Genomic DNA, 22995 nt, shown 5'->3' with positions numbered 1-22995 from the left:
AGGGATGACAATTACATATGGGTGCTTATTGATTTAAATGTTAGGAAGGGAGACTCAATATGGTTTAACCTTTTAACTTGCAGAACGACACCAAGCATTAGGATTGATTCTATGGATAAGACAACTAAGACTTAGGATTTGGATTGTACTTTGGCATAGCCTAGTCTAGTCAAAGTCTCACTCCATCGATAATGTATTTTTAGTTGAAGGTCTAGGACATAGCTTGTTAAGCATCTCTCAATTCTGTGACAAAGGAAATTATGCTAAATTCTTCTCGAATAAATGTCTAATTATCAACAGTAACACTGACACAATGATCTTAGAGGGACAGAGGAAAGGTGTGAGGGGGTCGAAAAAGCACGAGGCTAATGCGTGACCTCGTCCCTCGTGGGTGTGACGCTTCTTTTTGTCAAATCAAGTGTTATTGGATTTCCTGTGAGTTTACACCCAATTGACTAGTAATATAGGAGTCGCCATTCAGTTTTTAATGACAATGAGAAAAACTGACAAAACCCGGTTATCGTGACATAAAGGGAGTGCAATTATGTTTGACCACGACGGCCGTAGGTTCCCTTGTGATCCCTGGTGGTGGGGATCGCTCAACGTACACCCACAGGGTAGAGATTGAGGGTTCGGGGGACTGTAACTACCGAGAGGAGTACTCGCTCTTCGATAACTCCAGAGGCAGGTTATCCTTACAAGCTCAGCATAAATAATTGAAGGGACATGCGTTAACTATTAAACTAATCTGAGTTGATTTTATCAATATGCAACATATAGTACTAGATCGAACGCGATTATCTGATTTAGATTGTTTTAAGGGACCTAGCATGATAATCCAATTTCCCAAAAATATCATATTTATTAAGCGTGATCGAACAATCAGATTTTAGTTAGTTTAACAGTTCATAAAAGGGCGAGGAAAGCAATTAAACCATGGAAAAGGGACACATTACGACGCACCCTTGAGAGGTGCGTCACGGTTCTTAGAAAACTAACCTCTTTGACTTTGCTATTTCTCCTTTTATTTAACGAATCTCAAATTATGGTACGGGATACGTTCTGTTCGATTTATGGATCGATTGCGACAGAACGCGTGATCAGTTTTGCAGCGTGAGGCTTAGGCTTAGGGGTTTAGAGTCAATACTCAGAATATCATTGTGTGTTGTGTGTTCTTTTCACGTCGAACTTAAGGGTCTATTTATAGGAAAGAGTGGCGTAGAAAGATAGTTTTTCAGGAATTTGAATACGAAACGGATTAGGAAAAGAATCCGTCCCAGGTATTTTCGGCGCCCAGCTCTGGGCGTCAAAGATTTCGGCGCCCAGGGCTGGGCGTTGAAAATAGGGTTTGGCAGAATTCTTTGTCAGATTGGACTCTAGAGTACGGAGTTCATTAAGAGACTTAATCCGAGTTATTTGGTGCGTATCAATTTACGACGGAATGCGTCTGGGCCCTTTACGAACTCTAGGTTCGTTATGAGTTTAATTAATACGTTAACTCTTACTTTCGAATCATATTAGGAATAGGATTCTTTCCCATTTCTATCTCATTCAGGATTTATATTGGAGTGCAACACCTAATTCTGACAGGTTTCTATCTTTTATGACTTGCCACTTTTAACAACTACCCATTACGGCAGTTACTATTTTTAGCAGGTTTCCATATGTAGCAGGTTTCTATAAATAGCAGGTTTCGGGTGAAATGAAAAGGGGTAATGAGATTCGTTATTTTATAGGAGATGCGTTGTCAAGTGGAGATTTACGTTTTCATCATCGACCCTTCCCTTTCGGGAATGGGGACAAAAGTAGGTGTCTACAAAAGGGAATACATATGTGGTCAACCTTAACTCTGTTCCTCACTCCAATCTGACCTGTCTCAGCGTTATTGAAGATGATCCATTATTATGGCATAAAAGATTTGGTCATGCTAGTTTCTCTCTAATGAATAAGTTGAATTCAAAAAATTTAGTCACAGGTCTTCCGAATACAAAGTTCGCAAAATTATCAGTATGTGATGCCTGCGTCAAAGGAAAACAAGTAAGGACCTCTTTTAAGTCTAAGGGAATAATCAGTACAACAAGACCACTGGAGCTGATCCACATGGATCTATGCGGACCAATGAGAACTCAAAGCAGAAGTGGAAAGAGATATGTGCTCGTAATTGTAGATGACTTCTCAAGATACACATGGGTAATTTTCCTAGCCAACAAGGAGGAAACATTTGAAGAATTCGTAGCCTTTTCCTCTAGGGTCCAACGACAAAGCAATCACAAACTGGTCCACATCATATCAGATCATGGTACAGAATTTCAAAACAAGAAATTTGATGACCTATGTAAATAGTCCGGAATAGATCACAACTTCTCTGCACCTAGAACACCTCAACAGAATGGTGTAGTAGAAGGAAAGAATCGAACTCTTGAAGACATGACAAGGACAATGCTGATTGCTAGTGGACTTCCAAAAAGTTTCTGGGCCGAAGCTCTAAACACAGATTGCTATGTGCTCAATCGAGTATTAATTAGAGCCATCAAAAACAAAACCCCATATGAATTGTATAGAGGAAGAAAGCCTTCTATAACACATCTCAGAATCTTTGGATGCAAATGTTTCGTCCACAACAATGGAAAGGATCAACTGGGAAAATTTGATGCACGAAGTGATGAAGCTATATTCTTGGGATATGCCTCAAACAACAAAGCATATCGAGTATTCAACAAAAGGACCATGTGCATGGAAGAAAGCATACATATTATATTTGATGAAACTGACTCCCAAAAATCTGTTACAGGTACAACCCCTGATGGAAACTTCGAACTAGGACTCACAAGAGAAACAGAAGACGAAGAAGTAAGAAGGACTTCTCAAATAGAAGAACAGGCTCAGGATGAAGAAACACCTGAAGGGGGCACAGTTGAAGTGGAACAAATGCAAACTGAAGATCATACAGAACCAAATGCTCAAGTGGAACAGCGTGCTGAAGAACTCACTACACCTTTCCAACCCAGACCTTGGAAACATCAAAGCTCACACCCTCTTGACCAAATAATCAGTGATCTCGGACGTGGAACAACAACGAGATCCCAACTCAAAAACCTTTGTGCCTTCTACGCTTATTTATCCATGATTGAACCTAAAAATTATAAAGAAGCACTAACTGACTCTAATTGGATCATTGCAATGCAGGAGGAACTAAATGAATTCGAAAGAAATAAAGTATGGAATCTTGAGCCCACACCATTGAGCAATCGAGTAATAGGTCTCAAATGGGTCTTCCGGAACAAACAAGACGAACATGCTACAATTACCAGGAACAAGGCCAGACTAGTTGTGAAGGGATACAATCAACAAGAAGGGATAGACTTCGAAGAAACTTTTGCTCCAGTTGCCAGAATGGAAGCAATACGTATACTTATAGCATTTGCTTCATACATGGGTTTCAAACTCTATCAAATGGATGTAAAATGCGCGTTCCTAAACGGATATCTTAAAGAAGAAGTCTATGTGGAACAACCACCTGGATTTGAAGATCCAGAATATCCCTCACATGTGTACAAGCTTGACAAGGCACTGTACGGACTAAAACAAGCCCCAAGAGCCTGGTATGAACGTCTCTCTCATTTTCTATTAGACAATCAATTTAATCGAGGTAAGGTTGACATAACCTTGTTTCTTAAATCAAGAGACACAGACATACTAATTGTACAAATATACGTTGATGATATTATATTTGGTGCTACTAATGAAGATCTTTGCAAAGAATTTTCTGACTTAATGCAGCAAGAATTTCAAATGAGCATGATGGGAGAACTAAACTTCTTCCTAGGTCTCCAAATTAAGCAAACGGAACAAGGCATCATGATCCACCAACAGAAATATATCAAGGATCTCATCAAGAAATATGGAATGGAGTCTGCTAAAAGCCATCATACCCCAATGGGAACAACCACGAGACTAGATGAGGATCAAGAAGGTAAAAGTGTTGATCAAACAAAATACAGAGGTATGATAGGTTCGTTACTTTATCTCACAGCAAGCAGACCATACATTGCATTCAGTGTAGGTGTCTGTGCACGCTTTCAATCTAATCCAAAAGAATCTCATCTTACAGCAGTCAAAAGAATTCTAAGATATCTAAAAGGAAAAAATGATTTATGCTTATGGTACCCTAACTATGATCACTTGGACCTCAAAGGATATACAGATGCTGACTATGCAGGTGATTTAGTAAACAGAAAAAGCACATCGGGAATGGTTCAGTTCCTAGGAGCATGTGCCGTATCTTGGGCATCAAAGAAACAAAACACTGTGGCATTATCCACAACGGAAGCTGAATATGTAGCTGCTGCCTCATGCTGTTCCCAAATGCTATGGATCAAACAACAACTTAGAGATTTTGGTATGAAATTAAGATGCGTTCCTATACTATGTGACAACACTAGTGCTATCTGCATATCAAAGGATCCAGTTCATCATTCAAGAGTCAAGCACAATCACATTCTTCATCATTTTCTGAAAGATTATGTGGAATAGGAATTAGTCAAGCTTGAATTCTGTCCCACAGAAGATCAAGTTGCTGACATCTTAACAAAACCACTATCCAGGGACAGACACGACAAGCTAAGGTTAGAACTTGGTATGATACGAATAAAATGATCCTTGTTGCCCTTACTCCTTTTTCAACCTTTGTGGATTTTTCAAAAATAAAATAAAAATTAAAAGAAACAAAAAAAATAAATAAGTAAATAAAAATTTTCTGCTTTTATTTATCTCTTATTTATTTGAGAATGGACTAACAATCGAACTGAGATTGCAAAACCCAGTTGTGCATCACCACAGCCACGTCTGCACACTTCTAAGGTAACTGCACTTGCTCTCAAAACTTGCATTAATTCTAAGTCTAAGTGGGAAAACTAAAAATGAATGGAAAGCATTTAATTTGATTCGGTGAATCTTACGAACACGGTGCATGCATTAATATTCATTTTTATTCACTCAAACACGCTTCCCACAAACCGATTCCCAACAAAACCTCTTCAGATTCCAATCATTCCCCCTATAAACATCGCCGCTTATTCTTCAAACCCCAGAATTTAAAATTCAAAATCCCTCTCTCTCTCCTAATCCACTCGCCTACCACCTCTCCTATATATAATCATGACCCTCTACAAACTTCAATTCCCAAACCCTAGTGACCCTTCCTCTCCTTCGGAACCGATAATCACAGTCATCCCTCTCCAAATAGTCTACCCAAAATCCATGGCTCCGAAGCAACCCACACCCAAACCATCAGCAGCTAAGTCCACCGCCAAGCTGGCCACAAAAAGGAAACTCGTTCTGAAGAAGGAAGTCGCTGCACCACCTTAGGGGGAACCACACCTTCAAGTCGAGAAAAAGGTAAAACTTGAATCCCCAAAATTTCATTATTTTCCCCCCGATCGCATGCTCCCTGGGTTGAGTATTGATTTTGGTTGGTGTCGCGAGGTTGGTTTTGTTGAGTTACTAGAATCAATTGAGTCACAGCGGTGGACATATCTGTTTGAAGTGTGCTCTAAAGCTTGCATGTACCCTGAGGCTATGTGAGAATTCTGTTCAAATTTCATAAACAAAGGGGGGGGGGGTTTGTCAGTCGGAGGTAAATGGAAAGTCATTCAGTTTTGATGCTGAAAAATTAGGGACTTGGTTCAAAGTTCCTGTGCTGGGGGAGGACGTTTACCATAAGGGGAAAGGTCCAATTGAATTGGGAGGTGCTACAATGGCAGACGTCTACTCTTATTTTGGGGGTCAGGGAAAACACCAAAAAGCCCTAAATCAATCTCTTCTAACCCCCTTTCAGAAAGTCATGTTTAATGTGGTGCGTCGAGGACTTATTCCGCGTCACGATAAACGAGCCCTAGCCAGTAGATTAGACCTCATTTACATCTTTCTCCTTGAATCTCAACGCCAAATCAACTTTCCCATGGTCTTTATTGCTCACCTCACCCACAGCATTTCTCAAAACAACATGGTTGGATATGGCTCTCTTTTGACCTTTATCATGCGAAAAGTGGGGGTTGATCTCACTAAATATACATCTGAACCACATACTCCAGCCCACATTCTAAACAAAGCTTGTTTACATGGTGTAAGTCTGAGTGTTGTTGATGGGGTTGTCTGTGTTGGGAAGTTGTTGGTTGGAGACACAGCCCCACAAGATGAGGACGCAGAGGACGACATAGAGGATGTAGAAGAGGAGCTAGATGAGGGAGACGAGCTCTCAGATGAGGAAGAGGAGGTACCATTTCCCTGTCAAGAGACAGAGGGTCAGACAGAGGGTGTTCCTGTTGACCTGTGCCCAAAAGAGAAAAGCCCTACCAAAGCCACCTCATCTCCCAAGAACATTCCAGCCACCTCATCTTATCAACCCATTCGTCGCAGCATCCGTCTAGCCAGCTCTTCAAAAGGTGTACCTCCGGTCTATAGGGTCGAAGATTCAGATTAAGACAAGGACGGTGAAACTCAATCTGCTGCTCCCTCACCAGACAGTTCAGTTCAGCTCCTGATGGCTAAAGTGGATCAACTACAGCTGGACAATGTAGTTCTGTTGTCAGCTGTTACATCTTTGCAGGAGCTGATACACAAAATGCAGCAGGATCAGGCAGAGTTCTTCAACGACATGACAGAACGTCTTCATGACATGATCATAGAGGAGGTTGCAAATGATGATGATGCTGCTCCTGGATCACCCCAAGCCTGGCCCTGCTACTTATGCTGCCTTACCCCACCCCATATATTTTGCTCTCTGATAAACAATTAAATCTTTCTTTGATCGTTGAACATTTTTATCTTGGATGTTTTGAATGCGCCAAATTTATGACTAATGCTCATTAGTGCGATTTTCCTACGTTTTGATAGTTGACCCACACTGACATGTAGAATTATTGCTTGTGTTATGCTCTATGTTGCTATTGCCTTGTTTTGCTTGCAGGGGTGCGATCAAACTCGTTGATCGACTTGAGCTGCAAACTGCTTCTTGGTCTGTTGGGGTAACATAATTCTCTATTTCTTTTCTCCTCTGTCTTATGAAATCGTTTTTCAACTACACCCTTTTTGATAATTCCAAAGGGGGAAGATATTGGGGGGTAACTTGTGTTTAAATATTTATATCTATGCGTGGGTTCGAAACCTCAGTATGTGTCACATCTGTTCCTGATTGAGGTTTGAAGTATGATTGTCAGCTGCTCCATGTTTCATTCCTTGGTCAATATCTGCATATTTTACTCTTATCAAGTTGTAAGGTTGTCATCATCAAAAAGGGGGAAATTGTTGATTCCTGAGTTTTGTCGATGACAAACTTAAGCTATACTCACAACTGGTTATCTAAGGAATGTCAGGAACAGGTTAACATGAAGCGATCAGTACACTTAGCAAGAACAGAGTACAAAGATACCAGCTGAGAACCCATGAAGAAAACAAGTTCAAAACAGGGATTAAGATTGAGCCAAGACCAAAAAGAATGAAGGCTAGCAAGTTTTCTAAGCATCGAAAGGTATAAGATCAGTGTAACTTAGATACTGCTTAGTATGGGAACAAAGTCTTTTCGTAGAGTCCAAATTATATTTTTGAAACAAAAATAAATCAGTTTATTTCTAGATAAGCTTAGAAGTTTGAAACTGATTTCACAATCCTACTTGAGGTAATATGCTTGTGAATTTGAGTTGCTATACAACTCTTAAATCCGTAGAGATAGATTTTACAAAACGCGTTTTAATGAGTTTATTTGCGAAAATCTATCTTTTGAAAAGAGTCCTAAATTGTGTTGAATTGGAATCTAGGGTTAACTCTTCGTTCTTATAAATAGACCTCAAGTTATTTACGAAAGTTTTTTATCAGACTTTTTACTATCAAACCGGAAGCTTTCAGGTATCACCCTTAAAGTTTTAATCTTTAAAGTGTCTGTTCCTGTTCCCATATAGAGCAGTATTTGTTACTTGGTTTTATATCTTGTGTTAGTATTTAAGTTTAATATCTATTCGTTTTATCATTGTGTTGAGTTATTGTATGATAAGCCTGAGTCAGGCTTACTTAAGCAAGAGTGAAAGATCTCGCAAGAGATCCGTGAGGTGAAGCAGTTGAGGGACTGTTTTCATAAGGGAAGGAACAAAGAGGGTTGTTCCTAGTCATCTGTGATCAGAGACGATTGACAGATTGTGGCCCGAGAAGATTAGGCTTGTAAAGAAACTGAGTTGTTTTGCCTAATTAGTGAAAGTGTTTAAGTCCCCAAAGGGGCCGTGGTTTTTTTCTCTCTATTGGGCCTAGAGAGTTTTCCACGCTAAATCTTGCTTGCATATTTTACTGTTTCTGTTCCTAGTAGTTTAATTTTGTAAAACCGTAAAATATCAATTCACCCCCCCTCTTGAGGAACTCTGTGAAACTAACAACAACAACAAATTCGATTTATAGGATGCCCTTAATTGAGGAAATTTTGAATTTTTTTGTATTAAAGTGGTCGGGCTTCGAAATGAGGTTGCCTATGTGTCCCGTTAGGTAATCAGCCCGGACGTAGTTCTGACCCTTACAGGACTTTGAATTGGATTCTTGAATTTGAACATAGAACTTAGACATAGAACTTCTTGAGTTGATCGAGGTTTGTCAGAGATCTGAATTTTGTTCCATCGACGTCTGTTAGTTCGACTGCTCCCCCGGAGAGGATCTTCTTGACAATGTATGGGCCTGCCCAGTTGGGTTGAATTTTCCCCTCGGGTCCATGGTGCTTTTGCGAAGGGCTTTCAGGACAAGTTCACCTTCCTTGATGTTTCGGGTTCTGACCCTTTTGTTGAAATGTCTGGCCATTCGGCGCTGATAGACTTGTACATGGTGAGCGGCTTGAAGCCGACGCTCATCGAGCATGACTAGCTTGTTGTATCTTGCTTGTACCCATGCAGCTTCTGGGATTTTGCTTTCGAGGACTATCCTTAGAGAAGGTATCTCCAGCTCGATAGGTTGTACTGCTTCCATTCCATAGACCAATGAAAATGGAGTTGCACCAGTTGAAGTGCGAATAGAAGTTCGATACCCCCACAATGCGAAATGCAGGGTTTGGGGCCAGTCCTTGTAATTGGTAGTCATTTTCATGATGATGGTCTTGACATTCTTGTTGGCTGCTTCGACTGCCCCATTGGTTTGTGGGCGATAAGGCGAAGAGCGATGATGTTGAATATTGTACTCGGTGAATAGATCTTCACACTCTCCTTGAAAATGGGTTACCTGGTCACTGATGAACTCGTGAGGAACGTCGTATCTGCATATGATGTTTTCTTGTATGAACTGGGCTACTTGCTTGGAACCCAACACTTTGAATGATCTGGCCTCGACCCATTTGGTGAAGTAGTCGATAGCAACCAGTATGAACTCATGACCCCCGATGCCTGATGGAGTGACTTTGCCAATGACGTCGATACCCCAGGCTCAGAATGGCCACGGTTATGATTGAGAGTATTGAAATGATGGGGGAATGTGCTTTAGATTTGCACACTTTTGGCAGGTAGGACATTTCTTGACAAAGAAGTAGCAATCCCGTTCGAGGGTAGTCCAGTAGTATCGAGCCCTGATGATCTTGAGGGCCAACATCTTCCCATTCATGTGGGTGCCACAGACTCCAGCATGTATGTTGTCCATGACTCTTTGAGCTTCGTGCTTGTCAACACATCGGAGGTTAGGACCGCCAAGGGACCTTTTGTATAAAATGTCGCCTTCTATGACGAAATTGGCTGATTGTAGTCGCAGAGCCCTTTGATTCTTGCTTGAAAAGTGCTGGGGATACTCATAATTTTGTAGATACCTTTGAATGTCTGTAAACCAAGGTTCATCTCTGTCTTGCTCGACGTCGTCAATAGCATGGACATATGCTGCTTCTTAACGTGTTTCAATTGTAAGTGGCATTTCGGCCATGCCATTTGGAATGTTGATCATTGAGGCCAGCTTTGCCACTGCATCGGCGAATTGGTTTTCCTCTCTCGGGAGGTATGTATAGCGAAGCTCTTCTATTTGCTCAGACAACTGCTCAAGGTAGGACTGGTATGGAGCCAAGCTCTCGCTCCTAACTTTCCATTTGCCGGAAATTTGATTGATGATTAGGGAAGAATCCCCGTATACTCGAAGTTTCTGGACACCCAATGCTAAGACGGCTTCCAGGCCCATGATGCATGGTTCATATTCTGCCACGTTGTTCGTGACGTTGAATTGCAGTTTTGCTGATATAGGAATGTGAGTGCCGTCTTGGGCTACTAGAATTACTCCAACACCACACCCGTTCTGATTCGAAGCATCATCGAAATGCATTGACCAACTGTCATCACTGGTCATTAAGATTTGCTCGTCGGGTAATTCGTAATCCTACTCTTCTGCCTCGACGGGACAGTCGGCTAGGAAGTCTGAGACTGCTGAACCCTTGATAGACTTCTGCGGGATGTATTTGAGGTCAAATTCTGCTAGCATAACCAACCACCTGGAAAATCGTTCGTTGAGAGCTGGTTTTTCGAATAGATACTTGAGAGGATCCGCTTTGCTGACCACATGTACTGTATGGGAGAGCATGTAGTGCCGTAGTTTCTTTGTGGCCCAAACCAAGGCGATGCTGGGTTTCTCGAGCTGAGTGTATTTGGTCTCGTACTCGATCATCTTTATGCTTATGTAGTATACGGCATTCTCCTTGCCTTCAACTTCCTGGGCGAGCATAGCCCCTACTGCTGAATTTGTGGTTGTGAGGTAGAGCCTGAGGGGAATCCCTGGCATGGCTGGCTTTAGTACTGGTGGGTTGGAAAGGTAATCCTTGATAGTGTCAAATGCATGCTGACAGTCGTCATCCCACACTTTGGGCTCGCTTTTTTAGAGCTTTCGAAATACCGGTTCACATATCATTGTGAGTCTTGAAATGAACCTACTGATATAATGTAGTATGCCGAGAAAACCCCGAATTTCTTTTTCATTCGTTGGTGGTTGCATCTCGAGAATTGCTTTGATTTTCGAAGGATCAGCCTCTATGCCCCGAGAGCTTATAACATATCCGAGTAACTTGCCAGACGTTACCCCGAATGCACACTTTGAGGATTGAGCCTCATGTTGTATTGCCTGAGCCTGTTGAAAAACTTTCGAAGTAACGAGGTATGCTTGTGTCGCTCTCGGGATTTGACAATCATGTCGTCGACATATACCTCAATTTCCCTATGAATCATATCGCTCATGATGGTTGTGGTTGTTCTTTTGTTTTTTTTCCTTTTTTTTTTGGCAAATAATAAGGGATATTATTACCAAAATGGTGAAAACACCAAACACCAGTACACCAGAACACCAAGTAGATCCAGCCAACAGGAAGGGGAACCACACCAACAAAGCAAAAAGAACAAACTACCTACTCACATCTACAAGCCACTATGAATAAGATTCTCCTAACAATACAATCAATGGGCTCAATTTTGTTCTTGAAAATCTTGGCATTCCTCTGCAGCCACAAAGCATAGACAGTTTCAGCAAATGCAATGCTTATCCTGATATCAGCTTCTTTAGTGCTTCTGCTCTTGACTGAACACCACTGCACCTCCAACTCCCACTGCATTACTGACCTACTGGCTCCCATATGCTGAAGAACACCACTCTAAACCTCCTTGGAAAAAGAGCAATCGAAAAATAAATGGTCAAGGCTCTCATCAGCAGCCTGACATCACTCACAGGTCCCAGAAATGTTTATCCCCCAACCTCTCAACCTATCTTTAGTAGGGAGTCTTTTATGCAATGCGAACCATACAAGGAATGCAGCTTTAGGGGTAGATTTACTATTGCAAATGATTCTCTTCCAGGCAACATGCCCTCCAATATCATGCAAGTATTTATACATTTTGTTGATCTTGAATTTGCCAGCATAAGTAAACTGGTCAAAATTACCAGCTTGCATCACCATGTCTCTACTGTGCCATATCTTCCTAAGAGACCAAGTGAGTCCATTGGGAACAGGCATATTCCAGAAATTCTGGTTTTTCACATAATAAACATGAATCCATTTAACCCACAGTCTATCTTGTTTCATAGAAAGAGCCCATAAATGCTTCACAACAACTGCTTTGTTCCAGATAACCAGATTGGTCAAATTCCACCCTCCACAACTCTTGGGAAAGCACATCTGCTCCCATGCAACATGAGCTTTTTTTAAACCTAGCTCAGAACCTGTCCAAAGAAATCATCTACAGATCCTTTGGATTTCCTTCATTACTTTCTTTGGCATCACAAAGATCTGGCTCCAGTACATTTGAATACCAAATAAGACAGATTTGATCAATTGTAACCTCCTTACATAAGACAAAAATTTTGCAGACCAGCTTCTCACTCTAACAACTATCTTTTCAATGAGAGGTTTGCAATCAGCAAACTTAAGTTTCCTGGTTGTTAAGGGAACACCAAGGTACTTGAAGGGAAAAGAACCTTTTGGAATGCCAATTTGCTCTACAATCTGATCAGATAAACTATCAGGAATACCAGCAGTGTAGACCTCACTTTTATGAAAATTAGCCAGCAGACCAGAAGCAAGAGAAAATTTAGTGAAAGCCCCGAACAAAGCAGTCACAGAAGGGATATCAGCTCTTGCAAACATCAGAACATCATCAGCAAACATCATATGGGTTATATTCAGTTTCTTGCATCTTGGATGGTACTTAAACTGTTTATCACCTGCTACACTACCTAGACATCTTGACAAGTACTCCATTCCTATTGCAAACAGATAGGGGGACATAGGGTCCCCCTGCCTCAACCCTTTCTTAGCAGGAATAGGGGAAGTAGGAGCTCCATTTACCAGGATAGAGTAAGAAACTGAATACAGACATTGCATAACCCAGTGGACAAATTTACTAGGAAAACCCAACTCTTGCAGCATCTGTTTGAGAAAAGGCCATTCAATAGAGTCATAGGCCTTCTTTAAATCCACTTTGATCATACATCTAGGAGAGATGTACTTTCTAGAGTAGCATTTGACTAGCTCTGAGGCCAACAAAATATTATCTGAAATGTTCCTACCAGGGATGAACCCTGATTGAGCATTGCTTATCACATCACTAATCACACCCTGCATTCTTGCTGTTAGGATTTTAGAAATAAGCTTGTAAACTATAGAGCAACAAGCAATAGGTCTAAAGTCCTTAGTACTTGTAGCATTCTGAATCTTAGGAATCAAGGTCACTGAAGTGTTGTTGACTTGCCTCAGCATTTTACCAGTGTCAAAGAATTCCTTCACAGCTGCATAAATATCATCTTTAACAGTCCCCCATGCCTTTTTAAAGAAAAAGCTATTGAAACCATTTAGGCTAGGGGCTTTGTGAATATTGATACCAGCTAAGGCAACATCAATATCATCATTAGTAACTGGAACTACTAGACCTTGAGCAGCATCAGCAGTCAATTGGTTCCCTTTCCTAACAACATCCAGATCAATCCCTACAACATTATCTGAGGCAGACCCAACAAGCTCCTTATAGAAGTCACAAATTTCTTTCTGAATTTCCTCTGTAGTGACCAGTTTCCTACCAGCAGTATCATACAACAAGTCAATGCTATTCCTTGTCACTACTACAAAATATGCTCTTTTTGGACGCTTGGTCTTCGACGCCAAAGGCATTGGTTTTGGGGGGAAAAAATTCCCGTGTGGCCACGACGCTTTTAAACGTCCACCATTTTGTCGACGCTTTAAAGCGTCAAAGAGGACGTCCCTAATCCACGTGCTTCTCACGTGCTGAGATTTTTGTGAAATCAAATCGCGCTAAAATAGGAAATTTCTTTTTGAAACCGCCTAACTTGCCTAACTCCACGACTCATCCCTCCCAGCCCACGACTTTCAAACCCTAAGCCATCTTCTTCTTCTCTGATAATCGCCATTCCTTCCGCCATTAATCCTCTCGCCATTCTCTTCAGGTTCGTTCTCCAATTCCGCCATTAATCTGCTCTGTTTTTTATTTTTCGTTTTTGTCAATTTAATCTAATATTTCCAATTAATTCTTAATTTTCTAATTTATTCATCTTCATCCTCGATCTCACGAGTCATAGTGGTGGAAAATCGCGTTGTTACTAATCAGTTTTGCGTGTTGTGGGCTTGAATTTCCAAGGTATGTACCCTGTTCTTCATCAAATTTTACCGTTTTTTCAAATTTCTTTGAAAATTTCAGTATGATTGTTGTATAATATTATGATTGTTGTATTATTTTTCATTTTTTTTTTCAATTTTCAATTTGCTGAGAGTTTCGAGGGCTTGTTTAATTTGCAAGGTATCTGATAATATTTAATTTTCCAATATATAATTTGCAAGGTATATATCTGATAATTTATAATTTGTACGTGTTATTTCTGACTTATGTGAAAACTAAATAGAACATTCTTTTTAGTTTAGATAATTTTGTTTTAGGCATTTTGAGTTGGTGTTGCTGCTTTTGTCTCCTTCTTGTTGGTGCAGTTTGTTCTGTGTTCGTTGCTGCTGGTCTGTTGGTTTACTGGTGTGAGTGAGGGCTGTTGCTGCTCTATTATTGTGTGCAGGCTGTGTATGTTGTTGCAGCTTGGTGTATTTTAAGCTTGCTTTTTCGTTTGTTTTGTTTTGGGTTGCTGTTTGTGCTCCCTAGTCCTGTTGTATGTTTGTGCTCCCTAACCAGTGTCCTAGTTTAATATTTTAACTGGAAATGATATTAATAGAGAACTTATTGGCCGGGAGGGGAAATGCGATCAAGGCCCATAAATATCAGACTTACTAACCTTGAAAAAAGAAGTATGTGCAACTGAGCAAGTTTGAAATAGTTCATTTTGTAATCTAAACCAGTTTCCTAAAACTACTGCTGAGTGCAACATGTCAAAAGAAACCATGTTTTCAATACGAAAAGATGGCAGATTGACAGCAATAAGAAGATGGCAAGCTGGAGTTGTTAAATGAAAAGAGCTATGTTACAGTGAGAGCATAATGAACAAAATTAAGTGAAATCAACTCTAGACACTTAAATAAGAAGCAATGTTGTTAACAAGACTATAGAGCATAAATTAAGTGAAATCAACTCCTAGTTTCATAGAAAGTCATAGCAACAACTACTAGATTTTTTATTCCTGCGCTGCAGCAAGTGGATCGAGAAGACAATCTCCAGGTTGTCCTTGAGATGTATAAGAAATACTGTATTTGACAGGATGTGAGGCATAACCTGTCTAGCATTGACATTAAGTCACTCTCAGTTTTAAGCATTACATCCTTCATAATATAGCAGTAGTGAAAACTAGGAAATTTTGGCATTTGATACCCCTTTTTCCTAAATCCTTGGTAGCTGCTTCCTGCTTGCAATAATATTTCCTTTGTGAATTTATTTTTATTTGCTTGCAATATATCTTATGGATAATTTTGTGTCTTGATTTTCAGTTCGTTGCGTATTTAATTTATTTTTGTTTTGTTGATTCAATTGTGGTGTTTAACTAGTCGTTCTTGTTGCTTCTGTGAAAAGTTGCTAAACAATTTATACTTGATGATCATGATATCAACTTATTAACCTATCTCATGGGAAAAATACCTAAAAAATGTAGAGATTATAGTTGCAAAATTAAAAACCATGGTCAATAACTTTTGTTTTGTATGTTCTTTATATGTTATGAGAAAATAAGAGAAATATTATGTACAAATCACCCAAAAAACTAAACAAGAATGCGATGTTAATTATTTGCAGATTAATGTGGTTTAATGGTTCTTTGTTTTCTATAAGTGTGTTTATTTATAATTATATATATATATATATATTTTTTCTTAGACAAGGATACTAGTTGGATTGACTTACGAAAAGGGGATACCCATTATTATAACGGTTGCATGGAATTTTTAGAGGTTGCAAAGGAGACTCTTCTAAAGGGAAAAACTCGATGCCCGTGTAATAAATGCAAGTTAAATAAATGGTTTGACTTAGGCGAGGTAGGAGGACACATTTTATTTAACGGTTTTTATAAGAATTATAGGCAATGGATTTTCCGTCGTAGAGTTGAAGAGAGTAATACCTTAGAGATCCCTAATGATCAAGAAAATGTAGTTGGTCGAGATGATATGAATGGGTTACTAAGAGCAGCTTTTAAGGTTGACAATAGTCCACAACCCACCAACAAACCCCAAGACCCATCATTAAGTGAAGCTAATTTTGAAGATGAATATTCGTATGACATGCATGAAGAGTTAAATTTTGAATGTGAGGAAGATGATGAATTTCCATCAACCAACACCAATGAAGAAGAAGCGAAGTATAAACGACTTAGGGAAGCTTCTGATGAGGGTCTATATGAGGGGTGTACAACTTTCTCAAAGCTGTCGTTTCTATTGCACTTGTTTCACCTCAAGTGTATGTTCCATTGGTCTGCCGCATCATTTAATAAGTTGCTTGAGCTTCTATTAGACGCATTTCCTTATATTAAGGAGTTTTCATCGTCGTATTACGAAGGCATGAAGATAATGAATGATTTGGGATTGGGTTACGAGAAAATCCATGCATGTCCGAATGATTGCATGTTATATTGGGGAGAATTTGCAGGAAAAAGTGAGTGTCATATCTGCCACAGATCAAGGTGGAAGAATGTGAAAGAAAAGGAGGGTGAGAGTAGTGTGAAAGACAAAGGAACATGTAAGAAGGGTGTTCCAGCTAAAGTGATGCGGTACTTTCCTCTGATCCCTAGACTAAAGAGACTTTACATGTCATCTAAAACAGCAGAGGACATGAGATGGAATTTTGACCGCAAGGATGGAAATATCATAAGTCACCCGGCGGATGGTGAAGCTTGGAAAATGTTTGATAAAAGATATGAGGAATTCGCCAAAGATCCTCGTAGTGTTAGATTGGGTCTAGCAAGTGATGGCTTTAATCCATATCGTTTGATGAATACTAGTTATAGTACATGGCCGGTGATCCTGATTCCTTATAATTTGCCATCGTGGATTTGTATGAAGTCGACATCATTTATTTTGTCTGTGCTTATTCCGGGGAAACAGGGTCCTGGTATGGATATTGATGTGTACTTGCAACCATTAATCCATGAGTTAAAATTGTTGTGGGAAGGTGTAGATGCCTTTGATGCTTATAGCGGAAAAAATTTCAAGATGCGAGCAGCCTTACACTCCACTATAAATGACTTTCCAGCATATGCTATGTTGTCGGGTTGGAGTACAAGAGGTTATAAAGCTTGCCCTTCGTGTGTTGATTCTACTCATTCTTATAGTTTTGGTGGTAAAATTGTCTACCCTGGGTGTCGAAAATGGTTACCAGTTGACCATCCTTATCGTTCTCAAACAAATGAATTTGATGGGACAGAGGAACATGGTCTTGCTCCGGTTCGTGTAAGCGGGACAGAAGTTTTGAAGCAACAAGAAAAAGTTAAGTATGTGTATGGAAAGTCAAAAGTTGTTCAGAAAAAAAGAGGGAGACTAGAAGATGATGAACTTGATGATGATGATGATGATAATGACCAGGATGAGTCTAATCGTGTTCTGTGGAAAAAGAAAAGTAAGCTTTTTGAATTAGAATATTGGGAACATAATCCTCTTAGACACAACTTAGATGTTATGCACATTGAGAAGAATGTATGTGACAATTTCTTAGGAACTCTTTTAGATATGAGAAAGAGTAGAGATGATAAGAATGCTAGATTGGCCCTTAAAAAACTGAACATAAAATCTCATCTTTGGCCTCAATCTCACCAAGTCGTGTTAACGACTATTTGCCTCCGGCTGCATACACTATGTCTAAAGAAGAGAAAGAAAGATTTCTTACAGTCCTACAAAATCTTAAAGTTCCTGATGGGTATGGATCTAATTTGCAAAGGTGTGTGAATTTGAAGCAACGAAAACTTATTAATCTGAAAAGCCACGACAATCATATGCTCATGCAAGATGTCCTTCCTGTTGCTTTAAGAGCATCTAATGCTACAAAAGTAATTGATTTGCTCGATGAATTGTCGTACTTTTTCAAGAAGATATGTTCAACTCCTACTGAAAGAAGTGAATTAGATACCATTCAGTCGAAGCTTGTGTTGACTTTTTTCACAATCATGGTGCATCTACTAATTCATCTAGTGGAGGAGGTCAAACTCGGTGGACCTGTTCATTATAGGTGGATGTATCCCATTGAGAGGTCAATATCTTAAACTTCAATATTTTTTTAATCATTTTAAAATAAGAATACATCGCAATACTTGTCTTATTCTTTCACGTTCACAATCCTGTTCATTATATTTCAAGGTATTTAGCCTTTTTGAAATCTCATGTAAGCAATAAAGCGCAACCAGAAGGATCCATAGCTGAAGGGTACCTTTTATGGGAAACAATTGCTTTTTGTTCGAGATATTTAGAAAGTGTCGAGACCATATTCAACAGACCGAAAAGGAATGAAGATGGTGTTCCAGACATCAACAACTATTTATATGACTCTGCTGGTCGTGTAGTGGGGATGAAAAAGAATGTCCATGTTGATGACAAAAGTTTAAAGCAAGCACATCGTTATGTTTTGCTTCATTCAGATGAGATGAAACCGGTGCTTGAGTAAGTAGTGTCATGGGTTATTTTAGAGCGTATCGGTCATTACTGTTAGTAATTCGAATTTTTTATTTCTAAAGGGCCTTCCTACAAGAAAAACGGCAAGAGAATCAAGTTGAAGAAGTTCAAGAAAGTCGGTGGATAATCAATGAATTTTCCGTTTGGTTGCTAAACAAGGTCATATGCTTTTAAATTTGGGATTTCCTTATTTATTTTTTATATTTACCAATCTAAAACTTATGTTTTTCGAATTATAGGCCAATGACCTAGATGATAGCACAAAAGAAGGAAAATTGAGAAAAGCCTTGGCCTATGGTTTAAGCAATCGCGGCAAAAGGATGAAAAGTGTTATTATCAATGGCTATAAGTTTGACACCGTGGACCGTGAGCGATCTCGAAAGACTCAAAATTCCGGAATTATGGTAGAAGCTGATGGCCAAGAGTATTACGGGAAACTTAATGAAATATTAGAACTTGATTATTATGGTTCTTTCAAGGTTCTAATGTTCCGATGTGACTGGGTTGATGTACGGAGGGGTGTCAAAACATACACGAACGGTAGAGTTCGTGTCAATTTCTCAAAGTTGATGCACACTGGTCAAAATTTGGATGATGATCCATTTATTTTCTCTTCTCAAGCAAAACAAGTTTTTTACATTGAGGATGAGATACAAAAAGGATGGCTTCATGTTATTAAGACTAAGCCTAGGGACTTGTTTGATATTCCTGATGATGACGATGATGATGAGCTTCTAAATGATAGTGTTTTGGATTTATAGAATTCTTTGTCATAGTTTATAGAGTTCATTATTTTTCTTTTGGATTCGAGTTATGAACTTCTTTTTCACCGTGTAAAATGATATTTCATTTAGTTATACTAATTTCAGTTAAACGTTGTCATTATATTTATATTACTTATTGAATGGTGTTTTGCTTATTTGTTTTATGAGATTTCCTTTTCTATTTCGTATCCTGCTTAACTGCTACAGCTCTTTATTTAACACAAAACTTGACTTATAGCTGACATGTTTTTTTTTTGGCTTATGCAGAACACAGAGAAGTGCTTTTAGTTTTGGGGATGAACTTGTAGTACCTGTATGATCAACTCTGAATTTAGAAGTAAGTCTTTCAACAGATTCTTGCTGCTGCCTTGCTGTGTTGCCAACTTTATAACACTTGCTTTGATCTGGATAATAGTTTCTGTATTTTACAAGTCAACGCCCTAGAAAAACTAGGGTTAAGCCTCCTCCAGAATGGTTTTCTGATGCGCACAGTCTACTTTTGAGTAACCATTAGTGTCCTGTTGTGTGGGCTTTAGTGACTTCTATCAGTTGAGTGTATTTTTGATTGTTTTATCGCTGAGAAATCAAATTTGGATGAGAAATTGGATGCGTTGAAGTCATTTATAAAGCCAATCTCCATTGAGTAATAACTGGTGTTCTATAGGGTGGGCTTTAGTGAGCTGCTATCAGTTGAGTGTATTGGTTTTTTATCGCTGACAAATCAAACTTTGATGAGAAACTGGATGTGTTGGAGTCATTTATAAGCCAATCTCCATTTCTGTTTGTTAACTTGAGTATAATATATGAGTTAGGACTTAGGAGTCCTGGGACTGGCAATTTTAAAGTGATTTGACATCAAATTTGATTGATGTAATCAACTACTGTGATTGAAGTGATCAAAATATTATAGTGATGGGACTGGCAGTAAGTCTAGATTTTCTTATGATTTGGATGTATTTGCTGAAATACTGAAATCATATTCTGGACGATCAACAAGATTTGTTGCTAGTTTGTGTTTAGTAACTCTGTTTAAAGCTCCAGGTTTGAGTCGTGGAGTAAGTTTGTCAGAAAGTTACTTGCAAGCATCCAATTCAGTAAAGAAGCCATTCACTTGCTTTGATCTGGATAATAGTTTCTGTATTGAATGTGGATTATTATGATGTTTGCAGAAGCTTCCCGAGACTTTCTAGGGGCAGATTAATACATGTTCTTTATGTTTAAATCCGGAATCACAATAGAGGAATCTTATCTGCATTCTTGATTGTGGAAGAACTAATAACTAATTCATTCATTTCTTTTTGGCAACGAGGTTGAAATTACATGTGCTTCTTGCATATTTCGTTCTTCTTTTCTCTTAAGCTCTTTTGCTTCTGTTGGATAGTGAAATGATCAATAGATTCTTACATGGCCAGTGTCATTGCATGGTGCATTGAGCTTGATTTTGCATATAGGTCATTGCTGTTTATTTCAACGTTAACTGTTTATATTGTGTGTTGAAGAGTTTATATGCTCAAATTAAATGTTGAACTTCATTATATGCCATACACAGCACTTCCTCCAAGGGTGCCCCCTTGTTTTCATTGATTCTTTTGCCCTGTTTTGCCCTGGTTGATGGTTCTGTTAGACCTGCTATATTTTATCTGATTAGAAGTAAACATTTGTTAAGTTTCTGCCTAGCTGCTGTTTATGTAATTGGGTTTAATTCCTGATAGTTATGCAGAATTTCATGAGTTCTAACTGTCAGTTTAGAGTTCTTGAACAAAGAGGTAGAATATTGTGGCTATGGTAGCCGTCATCATATCAGGCAAATTAGAATATAATACCAGCTCTGAAATGGTCCTACTTCCCATGAATATTCTTCATTCTTTCCTTTCTAGGATAAATCATATGCGTGCAGTTTGATTATGTTGTCTGCGTGAACATCGCAGGACACCCTATTTTTTATCTGTATTTTGTGTTTTTGGGTTGCGTTTGGTGGAAGTTATTGCTTGCATTTAGGAGTATCACATGATATCTACAGTCTGCACTCCTGCTTCTTCTACTTTTCTTCACAGCTCTTTGCACTTCTACCAAATGCTTCTACTAACACCCAAACTCTGCAAAACCAGACTCTAAACTTCCTGTGAGAACTGGGATGAGAAGAACAGGTGGGAAAGAGTTTCATCGGCCAACTGACATAAGCCACAGTTGCCAACAATACTCAAATTCCACTTCAGTAGTCTGTCCTTTGTTGCTAATCTATTCTGAACAGCTGGTCACTCAAAGGCTCACTTCCATATAATTTGTTTTCATTATTTCCGTTGTTCTGATTTGTTCATTTTAGTTGTTTCCATTAGTTCAGTTGTTCATTTGTCCATTTCAGTTGTTTTCATTAGTTCAGTTGCCTTGCTTGCTAATATTCTGTTTTTTTGTGACTTGTCTTGCAGTTGCTACATAGTAAGGATGACTTATCGCAAGTGGGTTAGAGTCAAAATTGAAACAGATGCTACTGGATCAGCATCAAATTCGCTACCATCACGTACCTCATCTTTGAGTGAAGATGCATCACAGCCAACCAAAAAGCATGCTACTCAATCACAACCATCTGAGGTTCCTAAGTCTGTTAGATTCGGACCATTCTCTCCACCAGGTACCACTGCATCGATGGTTGCACCTCCATGTCCGAGTACTGCTAAAAGTGCACAGCAAGCTATATGGAAAACACCACCTACTGGATCAACATCAAATTCACTCGAGGCATCAACTGAAAATAAAATTCCACCTAAGATTACTTCCAAGATTTCAATTCAACCTAGTATCCCTCCTTCAAAACCAATGAAATACCCTTCTCCTTCCTCCGGTCAGAACACACCTAATATTCAATCTAGTATCCCACCTTCAAAACCACCGAAATACCCTTCTCCTTCCTCCGGTCAGAACACACCTAATATTCAACCTAGTATCCCACCTTCAAAACCACCGAAATACCCTGCAGAAGGTGTTCAAGAACCAAAAGGGAACTCAAAAAAATCGAAGTCCTTACGGCAATGGCGTGATAATGTAGATTTTGATGACAAGGAAGAGGTTATGACCATCGGTAAGTTCAATTTTTAACCATTAGATATAGTTTCCCTTGTCCTTATATCTTAAAGTTTAATAAAAGCATCTCATGATAATCCTAATGTTTTTAGAAGTTAATAATAGTCCATATTAAATGATTTCTTGATTTCTTGATTTTTGTTTTAAGCTCAACCGATTTCAGAAAAACTACCTGTTGGTGAATAAGAAGAAATAAAATTACAGAAAACTAAGTTTAGTATTAGGTATCAAAACATTGCAACCGTTCTTCAAGTGTATCTTATATGCTAACTTAAATAAGACGACAGTTTACTTGTCAGATAGCAAACAAGCAAACTGATTATACCTCTCGCGTTAAATGCAAGCAGAGATTATCATTGAATACATAGACTATCATCAATTTATATGATTGCTTTAATTGTGGGCTGTTTAAAGATGTCTGAACTCTTTTTATGCAGATGCTAAGGGTAATTATGGAGTGGCCAGTGGTCCTATTCAGACAATCGATGTCTGGAGTAACAACGGCATCAAGTACTTTGTTGAATTCAATGACTTGTGTCAACCGCTTAGGAAAGGTGGACAGATCTTGGTCAGATTTATTGGGAG

At 39.1% G+C, this 22995-nt stretch overlaps 1 protein-coding gene across 1 annotated transcript; it reads left to right on the top strand.

Annotated features, from left to right (window-relative positions):
* The first annotated feature begins 15850 nt into the window (after positions 1-15850).
* LOC110802065 (uncharacterized) lies at positions 15851-17848 on the top strand. The gene has a single exon (XM_022007486.2). The coding sequence runs from the start codon at positions 15851-15853 to the stop codon at positions 17846-17848; it is 1998 nt and encodes a 665-aa protein (XP_021863178.2).
* The last annotated feature ends 5147 nt before the right edge of the window (positions 17849-22995 follow it).

The sequence above is a fragment of the Spinacia oleracea genome, chromosome 5, assembly GCF_020520425.1.
Source record: "Spinacia oleracea cultivar Varoflay chromosome 5, BTI_SOV_V1, whole genome shotgun sequence".
Classification (NCBI taxonomy): domain Eukaryota; kingdom Viridiplantae; phylum Streptophyta; class Magnoliopsida; order Caryophyllales; family Amaranthaceae; genus Spinacia; species Spinacia oleracea.
The sequence above is the reverse complement of the archived record's forward strand: the minus strand, read 5'-3'. Positions and strand labels throughout refer to the sequence as shown.

Coding starts and splice junctions, on each gene's coding strand:
- LOC110802065 (XM_022007486.2), top strand. CDS start 15,851: ATGGAATTTTTAGAGGTTGCAAAGGAGACTCTTCTAAAGGGAAAAACT.